This window comes from Pelodiscus sinensis, chromosome 3 (genome assembly GCF_049634645.1).
Source record: "Pelodiscus sinensis isolate JC-2024 chromosome 3, ASM4963464v1, whole genome shotgun sequence".
Classification (NCBI taxonomy): domain Eukaryota; kingdom Metazoa; phylum Chordata; order Testudines; family Trionychidae; genus Pelodiscus; species Pelodiscus sinensis.
In genome coordinates, this window is record NC_134713.1 from 160,125,965 (window position 1) to 160,148,804 (window position 22,840).

The window sequence follows — 22,840 nt, forward strand, 5'->3', positions numbered from 1 at the left end:
TTCACAAAGCAAAGAGTCAGCCTGTGGAACTCCTTGCTGCGGCAGGCTGTGAAGGCTAGAACTAGAACAGAGGTAAAAGAGAAGTGAGATAAAGTCATGGAGGTTGGGTCCATGGAGTGGAATTATCCAGGGGGTAGGAGTGGTGTCCCTGCCCAAAGTTTGTGGAAGGCTGGAGAGGGATGGCACGAGACAAATGGCTTGGTCACTGTCTTTGGTCCATCCCCTCCAGGGTTGCTAGGGTTGGCCGCTGTCGTCAGACAGGCTACTGGGCTAGATGGACCTTTGGTCTGACCCAGTACGGCCATTGTAAGCTCAGGGCTCAGGGTCGGGGGTCTCAGTGGACCACCTTGATTTTCATGCACACCTGCTCCTGGGTGGCCAGGCTGGCAGCTCTCCTGCCCTAGACGGCCACTTTCCTGTGCCTAGTGCGGAGGTCGTGGACGAGGTCCACGATGTCCGCACTAGACCAGGAGGGTGCCCACCTCTTGAGGTCCGGGGCAAGCTCCCGGGAGCTGCCAGCCTGGTCCCGGGAAGAGGGGGAGGGCTGGGGGGCATCGGGTGGCTGGCTCGAGCCGTGCCAGGTGCAGGGTCTGCTAGCTGGGTGCCGGCAGGCTTGCACCTGGCATGGGCACCGTAGCCAGCCTGTGCCCCTTTAAGGGGTCCGGGGCTGGGAGGGGGGCAATAGAGTTTCCCTGGTGTTGGCCAGAGTGGCCACCAGGGAAAGCTGGGGAGGGCTAGCCTCCCACTAGTTCGAATTAAGGGGCTATACACCCCTTAATTTGAACTAGTAAGTTCGAACTAGGCTTAGTCCTTGTACAATGAGGTTTACCTAGTTCGAACTAAGCGCTCCGCTAGTTCGAATTAAGTTCGAACTAGCGGAGCGCTAGTGTAGCGCCTATCAAAGTTAATTCGAACTAATGTCCGTTAGTTCGAATTAACTTTGTAGTGTAGACATACCCACTCTTAGGTTCTTGGACGGTGTGTGATCTCCCGAAAGAGTAGAATGCTCTCAGTATACAACCTGCAAAATCTATCCAAACAAAATGCTAATGGAGGAAAAAATGGTATGTATGGCAGCATGGTCCCATTTCCTTGTTCTGACTAGTAAGACAGGAAAGACTGTTTCTGCTCATACGTTGCATAACTTTGGTTATAAATTAGTCTTTGCAGAGGAAGATAAGAATTTTTAGACTGGACGGACCAGTAGTCCATCTAGTCCAGGGTCTTGTTAGTGGTGAATGTATGATGAGTCTGAGGAAAGTACAACTTCTGCCAAAAATGCTCCTAGAAAATTGTGCAATGCTCTCCATTAGTCTGAGGAGATGGAATTTTTTCCTCAGCCCCCAAAGACAATCAAATTATGCCCTGAAGCATGAAAGTGAATTTCTCTTATCTACAGGATCATGGGCAAGTGGATTAAGTGTAGGACTAGGAATTGTGAATTCCTGAGTACTAATCACAGCTTTGCCATCAACCTTCCCATTCCTCAGTTTCCCCACATGTAAAATGTTTATCTCTATAGGAAAGTTGTCAAGAATCATTGGCTGGCATCTGTACAGTGCTCTGAAGAAGTAAAAGGTTATATAAATGCTAAGTGTGGCAACAGTAATCTTGGCTTACATACTGCCAACAATTTCCAGTCTGTTTACAGAATTCTATTTAATCTCTTGAAGTGCTAAGTTTTGTTAAAGCAAATATAATCAGGCTTATGTGTAAAAAGGAGTAAGAGTGCAAGAGGAGGCGGAGCTGATGGGCCAACGTGCATTAGAGAAGCATGCTAAAATTTCATTTTTTAAAACCGTTTTCTCATAACCAATTGCTCTTGGCCAACAAAATACAATTGCTAGACATGTATGTGCTTTGCTTATTACAAAACAATATTGAATTTATATAAACTGGACTATTCAAAGACCTTGTAAAGCAGTCTTGGAATATTCCTCAAAGACACGCTTTAAAAATTAGGGATGTCAACAAGTAGTCAACTATATGATTAACCAATAAGCCTAGGCTTATCAGTTAATCTTGTTGACTACATTCATTTACAGAGGCAGCAAGGGGGGGGGGGAGCCATCTTAAAAGCTGGTTCCCCCTAGCACTGGCTCCATGGTCCTGCCTGTCCCCCTTCTCTTCCTACCCCCGCACTTCAGCCTCTATCAGAGGCAGTGATGGCTGGCCAGGGGTGGCTGCCACAAAGCAGCCTCTGTCTGCAATGGGCCTGAGCTCCCCACAGACAGAAGCTGCTATGCATCCCATGGAGCAGCCTCTGTCCACTGCGAGCCTGGATCCACCACAGACAGAGGCTGGTCCCTGGCAGCCACTCCTGTCCGCGGGAAGGGGATGGATCAGAGTTCCTATGGACAGAAGCTGGAGCAGCCTCTGTCCATGGGGAGCTTGAACCCTCCGCAGATAGGGGTGGCTGCTAGAGCAGACTTTGTCCATGGTGCTCCTAGGCTTGCAGAGGACAGAAGCTTCTCCATTGGAGGCAGAGCAGCCTCTTTCCACGGGGAGCTTGAACCCCTGTGGACAGGGGCTGCTGCCTCTGTATCAGAGGCAACAGTACGGGACAGTAGGCAACTGGTGTGCACAGGAAGCTGTTTTTAAACTGGCTCCTCTTGCTGACCAGCTTCCTCCTGATACAGAAGCAGCAGTACAAGGTGACAGGGGACTCCCTGGGAGTGGGAGCAGGAGCGCACTGGCTGCTGGCCCCACCCTCGCCCACTATCGAATAGTTGTGTAACCGATAAGATTTCATGTGATAGCAGGTAATTGAATAGTCATGTAATCTAACATCTCTTAGAAATACTTGCCCTTTAGTGCCAAGGGCACCAAATTATTTTCTTGAAAATCTGTTTGCTCGTCATCCAAACAACCGTTTTTGTTTTCATGCTTTATCCCTCTGACCTCTCATTTTCTCCCTGATTTGTCTTTTTCTGTTCTCATCTTAACTTCTGATCTCCCATTGAAGTCCATTAATATATTCCTATTTACGTCAACGGGACTTAAACTCTGAAGTTCTATTTCTTCATTTATTCCTGTGATTTAGTCTCTGCAGTACTTAGGCCATAGTTTGTAAATTCTCCCATGCTAGGAGATTAGTTTATAGAGTTCCAGGTGCAATGTAATTTAATAAAAATAAAAAAACTTAAACAACAACATAGTCCTGGCGCACCTTAGAGACTCAAAAAGATTTAGATGGTATCATGAGCTTTTGGTATCTGAGGTGGCACAACCCACTTCAGATGAATGGAGTTAAGGGGTCCAGATTGCGAAATAAATAGCAGAGAAAGAGAGGTGATGGGGTTGGAAAGAGAAGGGAAAAAAGGGTGTTAGGGTATGTCTACACTAGCTCGTTAATTTGAGCTAGGTAGGCAAATCAGGCAACCGGAGTTGCAAATAAAGCCTGGGATTTAAATATCCCGGGCTTTATTTGCATGTTCCTGTCTGGCCGCCATTTTTAAATCCCTCTTAGTTCAAACTAACTGCCCACGGCTACACGCAGTTTAAAGTTAATCCAAACTAAGTCCTTAGTTCAGATAGAATGAGGTGTAACAGTTAATCTCGAATTAACGAGCTAGTGTAGACATACCCTTAGAGTGTCCATGCTAAATGAAGCTGATAGTGTGGGTTCTAAACAGGATTCCCTCTAAGTTGCATAACAGCACAGCTTCAAAGTGATTAATCAGTCCCGCCCAGTCAGTCAACTCCATAGACAGAGCCCTGAGCCTCTGACTGAGTGGAGCTGATTCATCACCTTCTAACTACTCTTAAGTACCCAGTGCTTGGCTTGTTATGTCATTAGGACTTGGAAGATAGGGAGCAATCCAGCTAAGATCTTTGTTTAAACCTCTATTGCAGGTATCAAATTTGTAAATGAAATTAAGTTCTGCAGCTTCCCTTTTAAACTGGTTTTTTAAATTGGCTTGCTATAATATGGTATCTTTGAGATCCATTAAATGAGCACTTAGGCAAGTTAAAATGTTCTCCAACAGTTTTCTCTGAATTACCTTTTTGAATATCTGATTTGTATCCATTAATCCTTTGTCCTAGAGCTGTCCAGTTTGGCCAATATACATGGAAGAGGAACAATGCTTGAAGGAACAAAAGCAAGGATCTCACTGCAGCCATCCCTTCGGTTTGGTGGCAGAATCTTAACGGAGATCTCCTGGAAGGTTTCAAGAATCCTTTCCAGTACCTCCATTAGTAGAAAGTCCTTTAGAATGTAAGAGGCCTAACAATAGATTCCTATAGAAATTAATGTTCTGAACTAATGCCTGTTAAAGTCTTCAATCATCCTGATATCTGCTGGGAGAGCAATACAGCAGTTCACAGACAATCCTGAAAGTTTTTTGAAGAGGCCAGCACTAGGCAACATAATATAGGAAGGAGCTGGACAGCCCTCAGTAGAGAAAGAATAGGTTAAGAATTATTTAGAAAAGTTGGAAATACACAAATCCATGCGGCCAGAGCATCTGAGGGCATTGAGGGAGCTGGGAGATGTCATTGCAGAGCCATTAGCTATTATCTTTAAAAACTTGCAGAGATTGGGGGAGGCCCCAGACAATTGTAAAAGGGAAATGTAGTACCCGTCTTTTAAAAAGGGAAGAAGGATGATGCAGGGAACTATAGACCAGTCAGCCTCACCTCAGTCCTCAGAAAAATCATGTAGGGGATCTTGAAGGACTCCATTTTAAAGCATTTGAAGAAAGGAAAGTGATAAGGAATAGTCAACATGGATTCACCAAGGGAAGTCCTGCCTGGCCAGCCTGATTGCCTTCTATGATGAGTAACTGGCTCCGTGAACATGGGGGGAGTCAGTGGATGTGATATACCTTGATGTTAGCAAAGCTTTTGATATGGTTTCCCACAGTATTCTTGCCAGCAAGTTAAGGAAGTATGATTGGGTAAATGGATTGTAAGGTGGATTGAAAGCTGGCTAGATTGTCGGGCGCGACAAGTAGTGATCGATGGCTCAATGTCTGGTTGGCGGTCAGTATCAAGCAGAGTGCCCCAAGGGCTGGTTCTAGGGCTGTTTCTGTTCAACATCTTTATTAATGACCTGGATGAGGGGATGGATTGCATCCTCAGCAGGTTCACAGATGACACTAAGCTAGGGGGAGAGGTAGATACATTGGAGGGTAGGGATAGGATCCAGAGTGACCTAGACAAATTGGAGAATTGGGCCAAAAAAAAGGACAAGTGCAGAGTCCTGCACTTGGGACAGAAGAATCCCAAGCACTGTTACAGGCTTGAGTCCGACTGGCTAAGCTTCAGTTTGGCAGAAAAGAATCGGGGATTACAGTGGATGAGAAGCTGGATATGAGTCAATAGTGTGCCCTTGTAGCCAAAAAGGCTAATGGCATATTAGCGTGCATAAGGAGGAGCATTGCCAGCAGGTCTAGAGAAGTGATTATTCTCCTTTATTTGCCACTGTTGAGGCCACATCTGGACTATTGTATCCAATTCTGAGCTCCCTGTTACAGAAAGGATGTGGACACATTGAAGGGGATCCAGTGGAGGGCAATGAAAATGATTAGGGGACTGGAGCATATGACCTCTGGGGAGAGGCTGAGGGATTTGGGCTTGTTTAGTCTGCAGAAGAGAAGAATGAGGGGGGAGTTGATAGCAGCCTTCAACTGCTGAAAGGGAGATTCCAAAGAGGCTAGACAGAGGCTGTTCTCAGTAGTGACAGATGGCAAAATGAGGAGCAATGGTCTCAAGTTGCAGTGAGGGAGGTATAGGTTGGCTATTAGGAAAAACTAATTCAGTAGGAGGGTGGTAAAACACTGAAATGGGTTACCCAGGGAGGTGGTAGAATCTCCATCCCTAGAGATTTTTAAATCCTGGCTTGACAAAGCCCTGGCTGGGATTTAGTTGAGATTGGTTCTGCTTTGGGCATGGGGTTAGACTCTGTGATCTCCTGAGGTCTCTTCCAGCCCTGTGATTCTATACTGGAGACAACTCCTCAGGGTAAGTTGTGGAGGAATCAACTAGGGGTCATGCTCATCTTGATCTGCTGGTCAACAAACATGGAAGCATTGGTAGAGGAAGTGGAAGTAGGAGGTGGCCTGGGCAGCAGTGACCATGCAAAGGTTAAATTGAGGATCTTGACAAAAGGAAGAAAGAAGAGCAATAGAATACGGACCCCAGAACAGCAGACTTGGATTGCCTCAGAGAAATGATGGACAGGACTCCTTGAAGGCTAACGTGAATGGAAAAGGGTGTCCAGGAGATCTGCCTGTATTTTAAAGAAGCCTTATTTAGGGTGTGGGAACAAAGCATTCCAATGTGCAGACAGAATAGCAAATACTGCATGCAACCAGCTTGCCTTAACAGAGAAATCTTTGGTGAGGTTAAACATGAAAAGGAAACTTACAAAAAGTAGACACTTGAACAGATGACTAGGAAGAAGTATAAAAACATTGCTTGAGAATGCAGGGATGTAATCGGCAAACCATGGTATCTAAAAGAGGGGAGGATTCCTACTATAGAATCCTATAGGATGAATTCTCTGAATTTTACTGAAACATGGTAAAATCAATGCCAGATCTTCTTCAAGCATTCTCCAAGTGGAAGAGTTTGTTATACAATTGCATAGGATGGAGTACTTCTGTGTTACATTGCTGCTTACAGATGCAGAATTATTAACTGCCTCTTTAGAAAATAGCTCTTTTCCAAAAACAAATAACCTGTGCCCAGGTTCTTGTATTTTAAGTAGTTTTAAGATCGGTCCATTGAAATAAATTATTCACAAAGTTTAATATAATTTCAGGTCAATGCATAGTAACATTAGCATACAGTTTGAGCTAATGGGAGAAAAAGTCTACAGAATTCTCTGTGGGTCCTTGATATTGATATTTTATTTTTCCTGGAATTGTGACAAGAATCACTTGCAAATATTTTTCAATTTCTTTCTGCTGCAGCCCAGAATAGATGTAATTTGTTCACACCTCATGCAGTATCTGTTGATAGTCACAGCTTGACTTGAGACTGGAGGATTATTGACTGCTATAAACCACTTGTAATCATGGAACCATATGTGGGGAGAGCATAGTTCATCTCTTTCCAAATTCCTTTAGTAGAAGGAGGGAAGAAAAATCTCTTTAGTTATACTGGTGAGAATTTTGTCTTTTTAATTCTCTCTTTTACTGGGGATCAATTTTAAAGACCACATTTAAATTTTTTCAAAGTACCTTCAAGATTCTGTATTTTGATCTGAAATAGTCAAACCACAGACGTTGTTGCTGTTTTAATTTAATAGCTCTTAAAAATGTGCAGGACACTTTAACCATACAAAACAAAAAAAAATGGATAATATCCCTCTCCTGAAAGTCACAGGTTCTATTAATAGGCATGGTGTAATAGGCTAAAAACAGGAGTTGGGGATTGAGGTAAGAGTGGTTTCAAAAACAAGATTGCACTACTACTCAGTTTAGGAGTGGAGGGGTTTTTTTGCTTGTTTAAAAAAAAATTGCTTATGCTGTGCTCAAGGTAGAAGAGGTGAGCCATGTACAGAGATCTGAAGCCCTGCAGTCCTTGGAGAATTCTGCATTTTAATTATGCCTCTAAATGCAACAATTGCAGAATTTCCCCAGGACTATAGGCCCTGGCTCAGGCAGACAATTTAACCTTGTATTTATCATTTAAGCACATGCTTAAGTACTTTCTTCTATCAGGATTCTATCCCGTATAATGAGAAAGTTGTGACTCACCAGACCCAGATTGTTAGGGCATTCTGGGTGAAAGTCACCCAGTTCAAATGGGCAGTAAAAGGACTGTGCAACATCCGTGGGGAGCACACCCGGGTGGACACAGTACACAAGGAAGATGGTCTCCCACAGAGTCAAGCCTGCATATCAACGTGCTCAAGCTATGAGCATAAGAAGAGTGTGCGAACACTTTCTTCCCCTAATTCAGTGCAAGGCAGTGAGAATAAACACAGACAACACCATCTATATGTTCTATATAAATCGACAGGGAGGGGCCAGGTCATACCATCTTTGCAATGAAGCCATTGCACCATGGACACGGTTCATCCCTCATATCAGCATATCCGCAGTGTATATATATATCCTCAGAAACAAAATGTCGCAGCGGACCCACTGAGTTGTTTCTACCAGAAGCATGAGTGGGAGATACACCTTCAAGCCCTGAATTCTGTTTTCTGCAGGTGGGGATTTCTGGAAATAGACTTATTCACAACATCATTCAATTCCAAATGCCCCAAGAACTATTCCAGAGTGGGCCTGGGCAAGAACTCCATGGGTGATGCCATGATCAGCAACTGGCCTCTCAGCCTATTGTACACCTTTCTGCCCCTTCCCTCCTAGGGAAGGTCATTCACAAGATAAAACACGACCAGGCCAGGGTGAACATGATAGCACCTGCATGGCTCAGACAGACCTGGTTCCCTTACCTGTCTCAGATGTCAGTTGCTCTTCTGATTCCTCTTCCTCCATGGCCGAACATTGTGTAACAGGACCAGGGACAAGTTCTGCATTCAGAGGCTCACAAGCTCTATCTAACCACATGACTCCTTCAGGGTTAACAGTGCAACCTTTTTCCAGTTTGGAGGAAGTACAAAAGATAATCCTTAGCTGTTGCAAACAGAGCATAAGAAAAACTTACCTCTACAAATGGCGGTGTTTCTCCTAATGGCTAAGCACAGAGCACTTTAGCCACTGTCAACACAACACATAACAGTCTTAGAGTACCTCCTTATGCATCTATTTAAGGTGCATCTGGTGTCCATATAAAGTAAGCATGACATGGTGGAAGGAAAAACTCTTTTTTCTCACCTGACCGCCAAGAAATTCATGAAAGGACTTAAGAATACCTTTCCTCCAACAGAGCCAATAGTCCTGTCTTGAGATCTCAACTTAGTCCTAAACACAATGACTCACCTTCCATTTCAGTCCATGGTGCCATGCTCCCTGGCACACCTTTCACTGAAGGTGGCATTCTTGATAGCAGTTACAACAGCCAGAAGAGTCAGTGAGCTAGCCACCCTGATGGCTGATCCACTGTTTACGACATTCCATAAAGACATACTAAGACCAAATCCGAAATTCCTTCCAAAAGTAGTTTCACGTTTCCACATCAATGAGCCTATATACTTACCAATCTTCCACCAGAAGCCTTATCTGGATGCCGATGTGGCAAGGCTCCATTCTTTGGGTGTCAGGTGTGCTATTGCCTTTTACCTGGACAGAACAAGACAATTTAGACAATCACACAGGCTATTTGTATTAACAGCAAACAGCTGTAAAGGACAAGCAGTATTATAGACCTCTATCATATCCCCCCAAGCCTCCTCTCTTCTAAACTGAAAAGTCCCAGTCTTTTTTATCTCTTTTCATATGGGATCCATTCCAAACCCCTAATAATTTTTGTTGCCCTTTTCTGAACCTTTTCCAATGCCAATATATCTTTTTTAAGATGAGGCAACCACATGTGTACACAGTATTCAAGATGTGGGCATATTATGGTTTTATATAGTGGCAATAAGATTCTTTGTCTTATTCTCTATCCCTTTTTTCCTAACATTCTGTTTACTTTTTTTTGACTGCCACTGTACATTGAGAACTATCCACAATGACTCCAAGATGTCTCTTTTTAGTAGTTAAAGCAAAATTGGTCCCCATCATATTGTATGTATAGTTGGGGTTATTTTTATCTATGCATTACTTTACATTTATCAACATTGAATTTAATTAGCCATTTTGTTTCCCAATTGCTTAATTTGGTGAGATCTTTTTGAAGCTCTTCACAGTCTGTTTTGGTCTTAATTATCTTGAGCAGTTTAGTATCATCTGCAAATTTTTCCGACTCACTGTTTACCCCTTTCTCCAGATCATTTATAAGTAAGTTGAATAGGATGGGTTCCAGTACGGACCATCGGGCAACACCACTAGTTACCTTTCTCCATTCAGAAAACTTATTGTTTATTCCTACCCTTCATTTCCTGTCTCTTACCCAGTTATCAATCCATGAGAGGACCTTCCCTCTTAACCCACGACAATTAACTTTACTTAAGTGTCTTTGGTGAGGGACCTTGTCAAAGGCTTTCTGGAAATCTAAGTACACTGGATTCCCCTTGTCCACATGTTTGTTGACCCCCTCGAAGAACTCTAACAGGCCAATAAGGCATGATTTCCCTTTACAGAAACCATGTTGACATTTTCCCCCAACAAATTATGTTCATCTATGTGTCTGACAATGTTATTCTTTAGTATAGTTTCAACTAATTTACCAGGTACTGACATTAGACTTACCAACCTGTAATTGCCAGGATCACCTCTAGAGACCTTTTTAAATATTGGTGTCACATTAGCTATCTTCCAGTTATTAGGTACAGAAGTTGATTTAAAAGATATGTTACAAACCACAGTTAATAGTTCCACAATTTCACATTTGAGTATTTTCAAAACACTTGGATGAATGCTACCTGGTCTTGGTGAATTGTTATTGTTAAATTTATCTTTTTTTTTTTTTTTTTTTTTTTTTTTTTTCTTTCCTGAAACCTCCTCTGACACCTCAGTCTGGGACAATTCCTCAGACCTGTCACCCAAAAAGAATGCCTCAGGTTTGAGAATCTCCCTAATATCCTCAGCCGAGAAGACTGAAGCAAAGAATTCATTTAGTTTCTTTGCAATGACTTTATCATGTTCAAGTGCTCCTTTAGCATCTTGATCATCCAGGAGTACCACTGGTTGTTTAGCAGGCTTTTTGCTGCTGATGTACTTAAAAATTTTTTTGCTATTATTTTTTTATTTTATGTCTAGCTGCTCTTCAAGCTCCTTTTTTACTTTTCTTATTATATTTTTACACTTAAGTTGACAGAGTTTATAATCCTTTCTATTTTCCTCATTAGGATTTACCTTATGCTTTTTAACTGATGCCTTTTTATCTCTCACTGCTTCTTTTACTTGGTGAAGCCACGGTGGCACTTTTTTGGTTCTCTTGTTGTGTTTTTCAATTTGGGGTATATATTTAAGGTGGGGCTCTAGTGTCTTTGAAAAGTTATCATACAGCTTGCAGGGATTTTGCTTTAGTCACTGTATCTTTTAATTTCTGTTTAACTAACCTCCTCGTTTTTTTTGTAGTTCCCCTTTCTGAAATTAAATGCCAGTGTTGCACTGTTGAGGTGTTTTCCTACTGTAGGAATGTTACATTTTATTACATTTTGGTCACTAATTCCAAGCAGTCCAGTTATATTTATCTTTTGGACCAAATTCTGAGTACTACTTACGACTAAATAAAAAATAGCCTCTCCCCTTGTGGTTTCCAGAACCAGCTGTTCCAAGAAGCAGTCATTTAAGGTATCAAGAAATGTTATCTCTGCATCTCACCCTGAGGTGACGTGTACCCAGTCTATATGGGGACAATTGAAATCCCCTACTGTTATTGAGTTTTTTAATTTTGATAGCCTCTCTAATCTCCCTTAGCATTTCATAGCCATTATCACTATCCTGGTCAGGTGGTCAATAATATATCTCTACTGCTATATTCTTATTATTAGAGCATGGAATTACTATCCATGGAGATTCTATGGAACATTTAATTCATTTAAGATTTTTAATTCATTTGATTCTACATTTTCTTTCATGTATAGTGCCACTCCCCCACCAGCACAACCTATTCTGTTTTTCTGATATAATTTGTACCCTAGTATGACAGTATCCCATTGATTGTCCTCTGTGTCCCATTGATTGTTTCTGTGATGCCTATTATATCAATACCCTTCTTTAATATGAGGCACTCTAGTTTATCCATTTTTTAGATTTCTAGCATTTGTATATAAGCACCGATGTGTATAAGGACTGAGAATAAAATTATTCCAGAACAAAAGTGTTTGCCAGATCTGCGGAGGTCAATTGTGCGCCCCCTCCTCCCCCCCCCCGCCAGTCTCTGTTCCCAGCCCCAGCTGTTCCTCCCCTCCGCCCCCATCCTGGCGGCCAGCCCCCCTTTGGGCCATTCTTCTGCTGTTACCGCCAGCCCCAACTAGATGGCTGACCCTAGCCAGGCTCCCCACTTCTACCACTAGCTTTAGTCAAGACGCTGCTGCTGGCCCCACTGCTGTCACTGGCCCCAGCTGGGATGCTGGCCCCACTACTGCCATCAGCCCTGGCCGACATGCCGCCACTGGCCTTGAGCTGCCCACACACCAGCTGGGCTCCTGGTCACTGGCTCCTCTGCTACTGGCTCCAGCCGAACTCCCAGTTACCGGCCCTCTTGCCACCCAGCTCCTTGTCACTGGGATTCTCTGGCCCAGGAACATCCGTGGTCCACTAAAACTGTTTCTGTGTATATGCAAAAGAATTGGCTTGTAACTGTCAGGTTTGGGGAGAGTTGGATTGTGGGAACCCTTAGGATAATTTTTTTTTGGGGGGGGAAGTGACCATAAATACTTAACTCTGTGGTTGGTGCTATACAACCATGGTCACTAGAATGCCCCTCACTCTATGCCTAGGTCTGCTCTCTTCTTTCTAAGGAGTGTAGAGGAGGCAACTTGTTTGGTCTATGTGAGAGAATGAACTTTTCTTTTAGTCTTGCAGTGATCCTTCTGGCTATGGAAGACTTGCACTAGTGAACTCTAAATGGAGCCCAGTCCCGCCTTTTTAAGAGCACTTGTGCCTTCCAAACCATGACATGGGCCCAGGTGGCAAAGTTTGGATATGGGTCTCAACTTTTCCAAAGTTTGAGAATATTTGGATCAAAGGTTTAGCTCTACTCAAATTCTTGGGCAACATCCAAAAATTGTGACACAATTAATTTTCACGTTGAGCTGTTTTTATACTTGAAATATGAGAACTATTCAGCAATGTTCCCTCTAATTTTTTCCATCCATGTGTGGATTTTTTTCCCATCTCTATGCAGGATAATTATGTGCACCACCAGTAGCAACAAAAACCTAGCTATGGGTGCTCTGCTAATCAGTAGGGCAGAATCTCCTGAGTAGCCGCACAAGCGCAGAGCTTACAGGGAACTCTGCCATTGAGCCAAATTCATCCTAGTATAACTCTAGTAAATTCGATTGGCATTTGGCCCACTGTTTCTCAGGAGAGAGAGAGCCATCTTAGCTCAATGCCAGTCTTGGTTGGCCATTTCTGAGCAACAATATTCAGAGCTCAAGCCTATACAAGGATTTGGGATTGTTCCCAATGCAGTAGCAGGAGAGGGAAAGGGATCCACTGTCCTGTATACCATGCCATTCTTCAGTTAAAAAGACATTATATTGTGGTTTCTTCTGCTATTTGATAAAAGGTCTAAGCAGACAGTAAAGATCTGAGAATGAAGACTTGGGTGATAGTCCTGGTTTTCTCTCTTGATAAAACGGGTTTTAATACTTATTGCTGTGTGTGAGCTATTGCTGTGTGCCCCTGCATTTGGGGTCTTTCTCTAAGATACAGCCATTGCTTTGCCAGTATTTAATTCATTGTTTTGTACAGCACTTTGGGAGCTACCCTAAGAATTAAAGATGTTATGTGAATCTCAGTCTTGATTTATTGTATCATGTTTGTAGGAGTGGAGAGGGTTACATGTCCAACATTTCCCCTCCTTTTTCCTAAGTAGTAATTTAAACTCCTTATTGCTACCTTGGTAAAATGATTTCAAAAGTGTCATAAAAATGTAGGCTGCTGTAATAGTGTACAGCATATTCTACTACAGGTCAAGGATAGGGATGGGGATTTTTTTTTAAAGATTTTAAAGTGAATGTAGTACTCTAAAAACATATCAGTTTGATAGATCCGGAGCCCAAAGTCGAGTTTGTATTCATAGAACAGCTATATTATGGGCAGTCAGGCATGGAATCTTCTCCCTTTCTGATCCACCAATGTCCCTTTATAATGATTCACTTCTAGGTATGAGGACAGCTTCTCTCCATAAGGTTCTTCGCTCCTTGTTTGATATGTCAGATAAATCTGCCAGTTATCATATTTATAGTGTTTTTCTGATGTGTCCACCTCTCTACTATGAAGTGAAATGAGAATCACCCATTTTTTCACACATTACTTTTACTTCAAAAAATCCATTTTTAAGAAGCTGCATCACAGACTCTGAAGAAGGTTTGTAATGAATCTGGTTTCTAGTGAGCCTACCCTTCTTCATGTTGAATTCCAGTGACATAAAATACCTGCTTGGCCACAGCTCTGAACGTTAATAAAGTTTCAGTGGTAAACTATGAGAGGCCTGAGAATTTCTAACTGAAGTTATTGCACCAGTAACTCAGAAAAGCAATTCCTAAATCTCTTGACACATTTATCCAGAGGGCTAGCAGTAGTACAAAAATGGAAATCATTGTTGAAGGCCACTGTGTACTTGGAATTAAAATCCATCAGTCTTTTGAAATGGTGAGGAATGTTTTTCATGACATACAGATGGTCCTGCATTTTTCAGAGTAAAATATGTCCAAAACTGGTTCCCTCTTGTAAAGAAATTGGTTACTTTTTAGAGATTAAAAGGACACTGATGACATGGCTTTTGTTTACGTTTTTTTAAGGGTGATTGGGAAAAGAGAGATGGTTTAAAGAACTGCATATGCATAAAAATGCTTCTGTGGTTTGATTTGATTTTCTTTAATTTTAATGAACATAGGATTTATTTTGCAGGGAATAGTAGGAGAAAGGATAAAGTGTATAGAACCTTCATTGATTTCAAAGCTTCCACTGACTCTCTTGATTGTAACTCCATTTGGCTGTGCCTGCAAAGCTACTGATATACCTGGCAAGCTACTCAATTTTCTTCTTGTAGAAATGCATTGCCTAAGTAAGAGTTGTGACTCCTTAGGTAGTATGATGTCCAGTTGATTTGAGCACAGCAGTGGCATCCATCCAATGTGTATGGCTGCCCCTGATCTGTTCAACCCCATCATTGACCGAACGATGGAAACCATCACTAGCTGCATGCTATGGTGGTACTGAATGACTTTGGCAAAATAGACCTGAAATATGAGCGTGACATATCTGTATTAGTATCCTTGTGAACTAATCTCATCAATGCCATGAATGTATATATGAAAGAAGCAAGTAAGCTTGGTCTTCAGTTCAACTGGAAGAATACCAAACTGATGAAGATGGCTGATAGACCTCTAGTCCTACCCATCATAATTGATGGACAAGAAGTTGAATTCATCAACTCTCTTGACCATTTTGTCTCTGTTATCAAAAGAAGGGAAGTTGCCTTGCTGTTATAAAACATCGAATCAGCAAGGTTATGGGTGTTGTTATGCACGCTGTTTGGGAACCTATGTAGTGTCAACTGAAATGAACTGAAATCAACTGAAATGAAGCATATCCAGCAGAGATGGCTTTTGTCTTTGGGCTACCATAGGGATTCAAAGGCACCAGTTGGGAACTTTCAACATGAAAGAGTAATTATGTTTTGAAGGCATATGGTGGCTTCATCACATTATAAATGAGGAAGTTGGACATCAGACCAACCAGGCTCCTGTGTCTCCCAAAATGACAGTGTTTGCTCAGATACCATGGCTACCTGCTCCCTATGTTGAGATCTATACAAATTCTCTAACATTGTGTTTGATCCAACAAAAGCTGGATGGAGAACTTGAACACAGCCTTGCACATGTTGCAGGGATGTCATGGCTTCTACTTTTGCCTGAATGTAGAGCAGGACACAATCCTGGCAGGAGACTGGGCTTTCTGGAAATGGGTGACTCAGTGTGCATTCTATATTCCACATACAGGAGAATAAATTAAGACTAGTTTGATGTAAATATTACCTTGTAATGGGATTCCTAAACCAAAGCTATTTGGCTGGAACATGAGAACCAGAGAGAAAAACTGAACACAAGAAATAAAATGGATCAGTCTGGTATCATCATTGATGCTGAGAAGAGCAAAAAAGGAACCAAATGGTATAAACTGTTTAAAATAGATTTTTCTTATTTAAAAAAATCTGAGTTCAGTAACATGGGTACAGAATTTAAGATACTCTAGCAGACCCAAAACCTCCAAAGAACTTCACAGTTTGTCATTGTACAGCATTCCATGGCCACTTGTAACCTTATACTGACAGTAGGGGATAGAACTCATATCTTCTTAGATCCAAAAGCACAGGCTATAACTACTTGAACGAAATGAAAATGTATTTTATCTATCAAGAACATAGGACTTGTGATACACAGTTAATCAGTTCTGAAGGGACCTTGAGAGGTCATCTAGTCAGTCCCTTGCATTTATGGCAGGACTAAGTATTTGTTTAGACAGTTATTGACAGGTGCTTGTTAGTTGTTTTAGAAAAACCTCACCCACCTCTTCTTCCTGGTTAGGTAGTAGCAGGCCCCGTACCATGACATCAGTCTTGTTTTTCTCCCTTTATCCTTACCCAGATGTTTCAATAAGTCTGTGTCTATTTCCATCTTAACCTCAGTTCAAATACATACATTTTTAATATATACGTAGTCCCCTTACTAAAGGTGCCCCCGCATATTTTCTGAGAAGACCCTGTATGCTGCAATCTAGCACCACAGACTGAAATTCCCATGAGCCCTAGAGGAAAACAGGAAGGAAGTGACTTTTGTTTTGGAGATCTGAGTCTCTCCACATGTGTGGAGGAAGACTCAGCAACCTATGGACTCTTCCCTTTGTTTTTTGGAACAAAAGGGAGCCAGGCTGCTGTGGAGGAGTTTTTATCCAGTTCAGGAGCTGTTATGTTGCAGTTACAGACTGGGACAGAGAGCCTGTGGAACTGGGATCTAGCAGGCTGCTTCTGATTGCCCTAGAAGGGAGGCCTTGGCTGTATTTGTGGCCAGAAGCTACTCTGCATCCAGCACACAGAAGGAGACTGTGAGTAACAGGGCATCTTTGGGAAAATGCTGCTTGGGACAGACCTCAGAGATTCAGACTAACTCTGGGTTCAAAGAGAGGCAGAGGCCAACCCAGTGAACCAGAGTTGCTGCATAGTTTGGACTCACATACACACTACCTACAGAGAATCTCCATTACAGCTTCAGTTCTTCAAGCGTGCCCATGCAAGCAAGAGTCTGGGACTCTGAGTCCAGGGGTGTGTACACTCTGGGGTGGGATAAATATTGGTTGTGCAAATAACAGCTAAATAAGTTCCTTTTACTTCTGTGTACTTTGAGAATTGATGTTATTCACTGTTCATTTGTTAAATCCTGTTTCTTTAAGTTAAGGTTGTTCATTCTAATGCAATCTATTAGATGTATATTATTTATGATTTGTAACTGTTGTTCTGGAGTTAGATCCACTTTATTGCTGGAATAAACTTATTCCTGGAGGTTCTCAAGGCACACCAATAAGTGTGTACAGGGCCAACCAGGTGGAGGCACTGCCATTGTACATTCTTTATCAGCAAGGGACTGCAGCAAGGGAGCGGATAGGTTTTTCCCAACCAAACAACCTTACCACTGGGGTACTCAGGATCTCCTTTTATGTCAAAACCATCAGGTGCCCAGGCACACCTGTGAGTGTGACCTGCTCTCGAGTAACCTGGGGAGGGAAAAGGGGGTTACATATAAGACATTTCCTCCCTTTTTTCCCTTGCCTATTCTTTCTGAGCAAGCTGTACCCCTCTATACCAATATTCCAGTCATTCTTATCCCGCTCTAATGCCAACTATATCATAGTATTTATTTACTATCATTTTGAGTTCTTTATGCTTATTCCCCACACTTCTCACATTAGTATAGGCATCTAAGATACTGATTTGATTCCCCTATCCATTTTCTTATCTCTTCCTTAACTCTGCTATAACAGTCCATGCTTCCAACAAATTCTGTCCCCTCTTCCAGGTCACCATGTTTTTTACGTACCTGAGGACTTTAAACTAGATTGAAAGGGGGCAGGTGACCAAAGCCCCCCTCACTGGGTTAGACAGTCTGTATCCAAATATGCTTTTCCCCTTTCTGGAAAGATGGACCACCTTTCTGTATAGCCGTTCTTCTTCCCAAAACTGTATCCCCTGGTCAAGGAAGCTGAAGTTCTTCAGGTTGCAAGGATGGTGTCACCAGTCATGTTACATCCAGGATGCATCTGTCTCTGCCTGGGCACCAGCCCTCAACTGGAAGGATCAAAGAGAACACTACCTGTGCTCCCAACTCCTTCACCTTTCCTCCCAGGACTCTGTAATCACTTTTGATCTGCTGAGGGTCTCAGCTCGTAGTATTGTTAGTGCCCACATGAACAAGTAGCTTGGGGTAGTAGTCAGAGAGCCAGATGATCCTTGATAGTTCCTCCATAACATCTCAGATACGGGCCCCCGGCAGTCAACATACTTCCAGGGATGCTATGTGAAGGCAACCAGTGGGTGACTCCATTGCTCTAGAAGAGAGACTTCAACCATCACAACCCTACATTTCTTCTTCTTGGGAGTAGTGGCTGTTATCCTACCAGTCTTGAGGGTACATAGCTTCTCCTCCTTCACCTTTGGAGTTGATTTCTTATTATTCATTGCCAGGGCAGCATAATGGTTCTCCATCATGGTGGGTGGATTGGGAGTAGTGATGAAGCACTGCCTGCTCCCAGAAGTAACCAGCAGACTGTATCCTCCCTGAGACAACAATATCTTCCTCAAGCTTGGATGTATCTATATGAGTACTCTCAAGGAATTCTTTGTGGCTGAAGATCATCCAAGCCCTAGCCATCTCATGTAGCTCTCCCACCAGCTTCCTGAGAGATTCCACTAGCAGGCACCTTTCACACTGGATAGTCCCCCTAGCATGGATTTCTGCAAGTGGGAAATGTGGGCAACAGTCTCTGGATAAAGGAGCAGACAGAGAATGTAGGATAAGCGTTAGCTTAGTGATGTAGCCCTTCCTATTCATAGTGATTATTATGCATTGAAATAAATACTGCAGCATAGAGAGAGAGCTTGATTTTAGCAAGTAACATATGTCAAAATGTGTGCAAGTTCTTATCTGGATGCAGAATCCATGTAAATTGTTTTCTCAAATATCTGCTTCAATGTTTATTAACTAAAGACATAAATTCCGGTGTCCAACCCACTTGAACAACACCTTAAAAACAAACCAATGTGCAATGGAGCAATTAGGAATCTTGATAAGGAAGCTTCTGTTTCAAGACACAGTCACAAGAGCAACTGCTTCTGCACTCTCTTGCCACTGAATCCTGTAAATTAATCTCAAATAAGTAAAATGCTTCTCAAAAAATGCCTAAAATTGCTCTTTCAAAGTGACTTAAAGAAGTACAATATATTTTTGTTCTTTGTTTTTTAAACAGTTGCCCCTGGGGTGTTTTGGAAATTTTCAAACAGGCTTTATGGGACACCTGTTCTGTTTGTTCCCAGGTGACCAATTACAATAAGCTAAAAAGGAAATCTTATACTTTTATCTATTTTTTGTTTTGATATCATGGAAGAGTCTATGAAAGGAAACTTAAAGAACAGGGGAAACTGGATGGCTCAGAGGCCAATACAACAAATCTAAAACATTTCTCATCTGTATTAATGGTTTGAATGCCATATAGGGAGTGATTAAAAGTTACCTTTGTCCAGGGCACTGAACAAATTCCCATGAAATGAGTTAGTGGGTCCAGTCTGGCTCCTAGAATATGACTCTTCCTGTCACACACACTCCCTTTGCAGCTTTCACTCATTGGCATATTTATTGGCATCCTTTACCAGTGACCAAAGGCAGAAAGAATCATAGATGGTGAATTGTACAATCATGCCTTTGCCCCTAACTATAAAACTGCATTCCCTGTTAGTCAGGATTGTGGTATGTTTGTGAGGAGAGGAAAAATTCACATTGTTATGGCTTATGCTTATACCGGAAATGTGGACACAGAATGTCAAGGACAAATATAGGAGTAATGGACTAAGATACGGAAAGTTACATGTTAAGTAAGTGCTAGGGTCTCTAAGTCGGTGCAGCTTTGATCCTGAGCACCCAGGAAAATGTGGTTTGGCAGCAAAACCAACAAGCAGGCGGGTTGTAAGATATACATGTAAGGAGTTGGTCATCTTTATGTTCTTCTGCTGTCTCGGTGAATATACTATAACAGGATAAACTCAGACTCCACTGCTCCCACTTACACTTAGCAACGTGTAAGTTTCACCTGCCTTACATATCACTTCTGAACCTAGCCTTTAGCCTCTAGGGCTATAGTCCAGCTAAAAGGAAAAAAAGCACAAGTTAAGGGAACAGCACAGGGAAATGAGCTATTTAATTTTAAAACTCACATAAGGCATTCTAACCAGCCACATAGAAGCAAAATGCATTACATCAAGCAGATATAAAGTTTGGGAAATACAACTATTCAGCAACCCCCGAGAATGACTTATTGTCTGAATCTGAATAACAGACTTTGTCCATGGACGGCAGGAAGGAGAAGTATTTAGAGGAGGCATGCATGTGTGTTACAGAATTTCATAGTTCACTTTGCAAAGGAAGTTGGGTTCCTTTTAAACAGCCACAAGATATCTGGAAGGGATGAATGAGAGAGAGAGAGAGAAAAAAAATATATATATATATGAATGTCTACACTACTAGGGTGGTTAATGTAGGCAACCGGAGTTGCAAATGAAGCCCGGGATTTGAATTTCCCGGGCTTCATTTGCATATTGCCGGGCGCCGCCATTTTTAAATGTCCGCTAGTTCGGACTCCGTGCCCGCGGCTACACGCGGCATGAACTAGGTAGTTCGGATTAGGCTTCCTATTCCGAACTACAGGTACACCTCGTTCCACGAGGAGTAACGGTAGTTCAGAATAGGAAGCCTAATCCGAACTACCTAGTTCGTGCCGCGTGTAGCCGCGGGCACGAAGTCTGAACTAGCGGACATTTAAAAATGGCGGCGCCCGGCAATATGCAAATGAAGCCCGGGAAATTCAAATCCCGGGCTTCATTTGCAACTCCAGTTGCCTACATTAACCACCCTAGTTCGAACTAGGGTGGTAGTGTAGACATACCCAGAGAGAGAGAGAACGTATCATTAGCTGATGTTATCCATTTATCATGATGTCTCAGCTCTGTGGATTTGTTTTTTCTTAGAGGTTTATTTTGTAGTCAAAGGAAGCAAAGACCACTGATAGGCCATCATAAGGTGACAGTATGCGGGGTCATGAATTGAGCTGTTATGCCAGGATATGTGCTTCTTATAAAATAGCCTCCTTTCTTACCAGTCTTCTCCTGTGTTCTTTCCTTTTGCTTTACGATGAGCCCAGATGGGTGCTTCTGCAGAAGAGAGTTGGATACCTCAAGAAACCTTTTCAGATCTCACTGGAATATGTTGCGAATGGGAATAGGAGCATAGCTGCTATGGACTCCTTTGCGATGAAGAACTGCAGTGCAGGTAATGTAGAATATTCCATTCTGCTAGTTCATTCTCCCTTGCTAGGCAGGACAGTGGCTTTTGTCAATTATACAATTTTATTCATAAAGTAGAAAATTCTCTTATAGTTAAGTTACCCCTTGTTGTTCAATGCAGTATATGACATTTTAGTTCTCTGGGAAGTTGAATGGTAGCATTTCCATTAAATACAGGTTTTATCATTAATTCAAACATTTCACTTCAGTATTTCCTTCCAGTGGTGGTCACATTTCAATTTAGCAGCATGTATGCAGTTTGTGAATCATGTTGGGATCCTCAGGCATTCTATGTAAATGAAGAATAGTATTAGTGGTAGTACTTAGTCTGTTGGTTTTTGAGGATTATTTTACAAATATCTATCACTAGAAAATATGTATTAGGAAAACTGGTGAAAGTTGGTTTACACATCTTCCTATTTTATGCTCTCCAGGACAAAGAAATCTGTTAAAGACTATACATATTTTTTATTTATATTGATACACCCAAAAACACAATTATAGTTAGGGTCTTGTTGTGTTAGTACTGTACAAACACATAGTAAATTGCTTTCAGTCCCAGGCACAGAGAATCTCTGTGGTCCTGAACATGCAGAGTACATCCAGCTGGCATGTTCCTGCTGTGCTGCTGAAATGTATAATAGTACTGTACATATTTGACATCCCAATGAAGTAAATATAGAACACCAGCACAGCTGGCTTATGTAGAGGACCATGTTTACCAGTGTCCAGGTTAAAAAGAATGTGTTTGCAGACACCAAAGGAAAAAAATAAAGGGTAGGGGATGTCTGATGCTCATTCAAACACACAGGTGCCTCAGTTTATTTCAGGAAGAAATACTACCCCATCATTTCAGGACATGAAGGCAAATTGTGGCGATGTACTTAATACAGTTTATTTTAACAAGAGTGAAGAAACACAAGCCAAAAGAAAGAACAGGTTTAAAAACTATTAAGATTTATTAAACTCCGAAGGACCTGATGAAATTGACCAGATGGTACTTTAGGAATTAGCTGAAACAATTCTGGACCTATTAATGGTCATCTTTTGGGAACTCACTGAGAATGGGTGAGGTCCCAAAGGACAAGAGAAGGGAAAAAACAACATCTGTATTTTAAAAAGGAGGGAAAAAGGTGACGTGGGGAATTAGAGACCAGCTATCTAACGTCAATGCTTGGAAAGACACTGGAATAACTTATTAAACAATCATTTTGTAAGCATCTAGAGGATCATAGGTTTGTGAGTAATAGCCAACATGGATTTGTCAAGTACAAGTCAAGCCAAACCAGCCTAATTTCCTCCTTTGACAGGTTTACTAGATTAATGTATGGGGGGAAGTGGTAGGCATGATATATCTTAATATTAATAATGCTTTAGACTGGAAAGGGACTTTTTTCTGTCAGGACCCATTGACTCTCAGAACAATCAGTCAGGGGCTACAAGCAAAATTAACTCTTCTGGGTGCCAGGGCTATTAGATTTTGTGGGGAATCCTATGCTTCAGGGTGAGGCAAAGATTGCGAGGGGGGTCTGTG

General features: G+C 42.0%; 1 protein-coding gene across 1 annotated transcript in view; it reads left to right on the forward strand.

Annotated features, from left to right (window-relative positions):
* The window catches only part of ALK (ALK receptor tyrosine kinase), a 636,373-nt gene that overhangs the window by 389,934 nt on the left and 223,599 nt on the right, over positions 1-22,840 (forward strand). Inside the window, exon 5 of the mRNA XM_025180988.2 lies at positions 21,165-21,292. Coding sequence (XP_025036773.2) covers positions 21,165-21,292 — 128 coding nt within the window. The remainder of the gene's footprint in view (positions 1-21,164; positions 21,293-22,840) is intronic.